Here is a 3,354-nt window from a genome sequence, read left to right as displayed (position 1 = left end):
GGTATGTAAAAATATAGAAAGTGGCACAATAACCAAAAAGTGTAAGGGTTAATTCTAGACATGTAGTGGAATCAGATATACTCATCAACTTGAAACTTGACTCTTCCACATTGTCAAAGCCCATGATGCTAAAGTGTTGATGCAGGTCTGCTAGGCTCCAATGCTTGCTTGGCTGCCACTCGCTCAATCCATCCATTTTGCATCATCACAGCTACCTCAATAGGCACAATTTCTTCTTCTGAGTCTTGAAGTGGGATCCATGTCCCATGCTTTTACATCCATCTTTGGTAGTGCAGACGCATGTACAAAATAGAGCGTACCTTCAAGAACCTAAAAGACACTGTAGAATCTACTACATTGCACTTGTACCCATCACCTTGATGTGACCCCTCATTAACCTCCCAGCCCTTTCCTAGTAATCCTTGAATGAGTTCAGATCATACCTCCTTATACAAATATACATTATTTTTATTTTCTGCATTGGCAAGGAATTGAACATGTGTACAAAAACATGTAAAGGACAAAACCAATTTAGCCCTACTGACCTAGATGTCTTTGAAAACTTGAGTGATGTCTTGATATCACTTACCATCTTAAACTTTAAGCATAAGATGGCCCAAGCATCAGGTTTGGGCCATTCGGGATTGTTAAGAGGGGGGTTGGGGATCTCTTCTAGCTTGCCAAATAAACCTGGTTTTTTATCGACAAAATATGAGTGAGAAAAGAAAAAGATATTATTTTGTACAAGATCACTTGGTCTTTGAGATACAAACATTGCCTCTCCAATGGATGCATGCCACTAGTGGAATAGATTTTTTTGTTGATATTGGGACCATGGATCTTGACATAGACTCATGGCATGTATGGATTTGATTCAAGACATAATTGAGGAAGGGAAACCCTAACTAATTTAACCAATACATTTATTTCATTATTATATAACTTTTCATAATTTGTTGACTTGAAAAAATTAAGTAGAATTTGCATAATAATAACTATCATGTATTTCTTGTAATATTAATCTCCACTCTCGGGTTTGGGATATTATCCCAAGGTTTCATGGTTGTGCTCTTCTCAAGTTTGTGGGATTATCCCAAAGTTATGCGGCTATATTGCTCTTAGGGTTGGAGGATTATCGAAGGGTTTCACATAGGCTATATATGCAGCTACCTCATCGATTGCATGTATAATCATGTTTCAAACCTAGAGTAGAGGTAATCGAAGACATATGATTACCTAAATGCAAGAACAATTCTGAGACAATCCTAGAAACAAAGCCGAAGTAGGGCATATCCTTGAAATCTCTAAAAATAGACAAAAATTGAGTACACAAGGGGAGCATATATAAGAACATGGTTCTCCTTGAACTCTCTACAAATGAGACAAACAAAGTACATGGAGGGAGCATATATAAGAATATACCATCTCCATTTCAACACACAAGACAATCACATGCTCACGAGAGGCATAGAGAGCAACATAAAAAGTTACACTTATCTTATCTTCAAACCTTTTTCCCTTAAAGTATACTTCCACATCAAACTCAAAAACTTTATAAAATTCATCTTACACCCTCCAAAAGGGGGTTCAAAGAGAAGAAGATTCCTTGTTAGCATGCTCCACTAAGTAGGCCACCCTCCTTTCTCTTTATGCAAAACATCCTATTGCAATGGAGCAAAACATCACATCAAACTCAAAAACGCATGTTGCACACCCAAGAAGGGGATTCAAAGATATGGGATAGATTTTTTTAAAAAAATCACTAGGAACCACAGCCTTAGCACTTCTCATTCAGTACTAATATACTAGCGCATAATAACATTCGTTATATAAAATGTGATGTACGTGCCGTGCTATAGTGCTTCGTCGTTGTCTTGACGATGAGGCACGATGAGGCCTTCGTGGGTGCAAGACACGCGGTAGCGGGCTGTCTCAAGGAACCAGGCGAGGCAGCCTGACATGCAAGAGGAGAGGGCGGCCAAGTAGGTGCGCACGCACGGCTGCTGGAGGGCAGGAGCACAGCTGTTCTGAATGGCACCGATGAGATAGACACAGCAAGCGTCCAGGCCCTCCGTCATTCGGGCGACACGATTGATGGCATCTTGGAAGGTGGGGCAAGATGAGCTGTCGGTGCTGTACACGATGGAGGGTAGGTTGAAGTAATCGCCCACAGCGTTCTCAACGCGGCAGGAGATGAGGTCATTGCACAAGCAGATGTAGTCTATGGCAGTGTTGCGGAACTGCTCAATGAGGGGGTTGGCCAATGTGTCGTCATCCAGTTCGATGCCGTTCGCATACTCCACGAGAGCGAAGGCAGGGAGAATGAAGGAGGCTTGGCGGCGGATGTCCATGTAGGTCTCCACGTCCGGCAGCCGATGTGCGCTGCGGAAGGCCGCCTGCACCTTGACGGCATCAAAGTAGTCGGCCATAGTGGCGGTGAATCGGGTGCGGAGTCCAGTCGGCAGGTCCTTGCACGCCTCCTTCCACACCTCGGCGAGTGCCTCCATCCCCTCTCTACTCTTTCTCGTGGCCTTGGATGCAGAAGGGGAATATTCACACTGATGGGGGCGGTCTTGGTGATCAGCGTCACCGTTGCGGAGGATCTCCATGACAAGGTCGGCGTGCTGCGCGCTGGCGGCGTAGTCGGAGCCGAGGGCATCGGGGTGGTCGTCATCATCGTCGGCGACGATGAGCCAAGATATAATCTTGGTGACGTGGACGAGGCGTGTGAGCATGCCGTTGGGTATGTTTCGGCATAGCAAGCGAGGCAGCAGGCAATCTACGAGGAACTGGCGGGCGGCGGTGGAGGGAGGCTGCGCCACGCCCAGGATCCATCCCTCGCACTGCTGCCTCACGACCTCGTATTCCGGGTGCAGCAGTGAGGGGAACGAGCAGTGCAGCGAGGGCACTCGGAAGCTGAGGTCCTCACCAGCAGGCACGCGGAAGCTAGGTGGGCTGCTGCTGACAGCCGCGGCTGCACCAGCAGGAGACACAGCAGGACAGCAGAGCTTGACGCTTGCAGCTGCTTCAGCCTCCATCTCTGTCTCTCACACACACAAACGCACAAACACTCTCTCTTCTCTCTGTGTGTGTGTGTGTGGCTTTGTACACCTCCTTCTCCTCATTAATAGGCGAGAAGCCACTAACTAGCATCTTGTTGTCAGCCTGAGCATCACCACATACTTCAGCACCATAGAATCCCCCTGGGGACCATTCATTGTGCTGATTTAACACGAGGACCACAAGCGAAGGAGCGTAGGAGCCATTGTCGTCCGTGCGTGGGAGCCAAAATTCATCTGACCACAAGCGTAGGAGCCATTGTCGTTTGTGGTCGGAAGAACCAAGATTTTTGGT

General features: G+C 46.7%; 1 protein-coding gene across 1 annotated transcript; it reads right to left on the bottom strand.

Moving 5' to 3' along the window:
• Nucleotides 1-1,500: 1,500 nt before the first annotated feature.
• LOC147624060 (sesquiterpene synthase Agr3-like) lies at nt 1,501-3,109 on the bottom strand. Its single transcript, XM_086820938.1, has one exon. The coding sequence runs from the start codon at nt 3,036-3,038 to the stop codon at nt 1,854-1,856; it is 1,185 nt and encodes a 394-aa protein (XP_086677064.1). The 5' UTR covers nt 3,039-3,109; the 3' UTR covers nt 1,501-1,853.
• Nucleotides 3,110-3,354: the final 245 nt, after the last annotated feature.

This window comes from Cibotium barometz, chromosome 26 (genome assembly GCF_041138505.1).
Source record: "Cibotium barometz isolate CiBa-2024 chromosome 26, ASM4113850v1, whole genome shotgun sequence".
NCBI lineage: Eukaryota > Viridiplantae > Streptophyta > Polypodiopsida > Cyatheales > Cibotiaceae > Cibotium > Cibotium barometz.
Note: the sequence above shows the minus strand (reverse complement) of the source record. Positions and strands in the feature narration are given on the sequence as shown.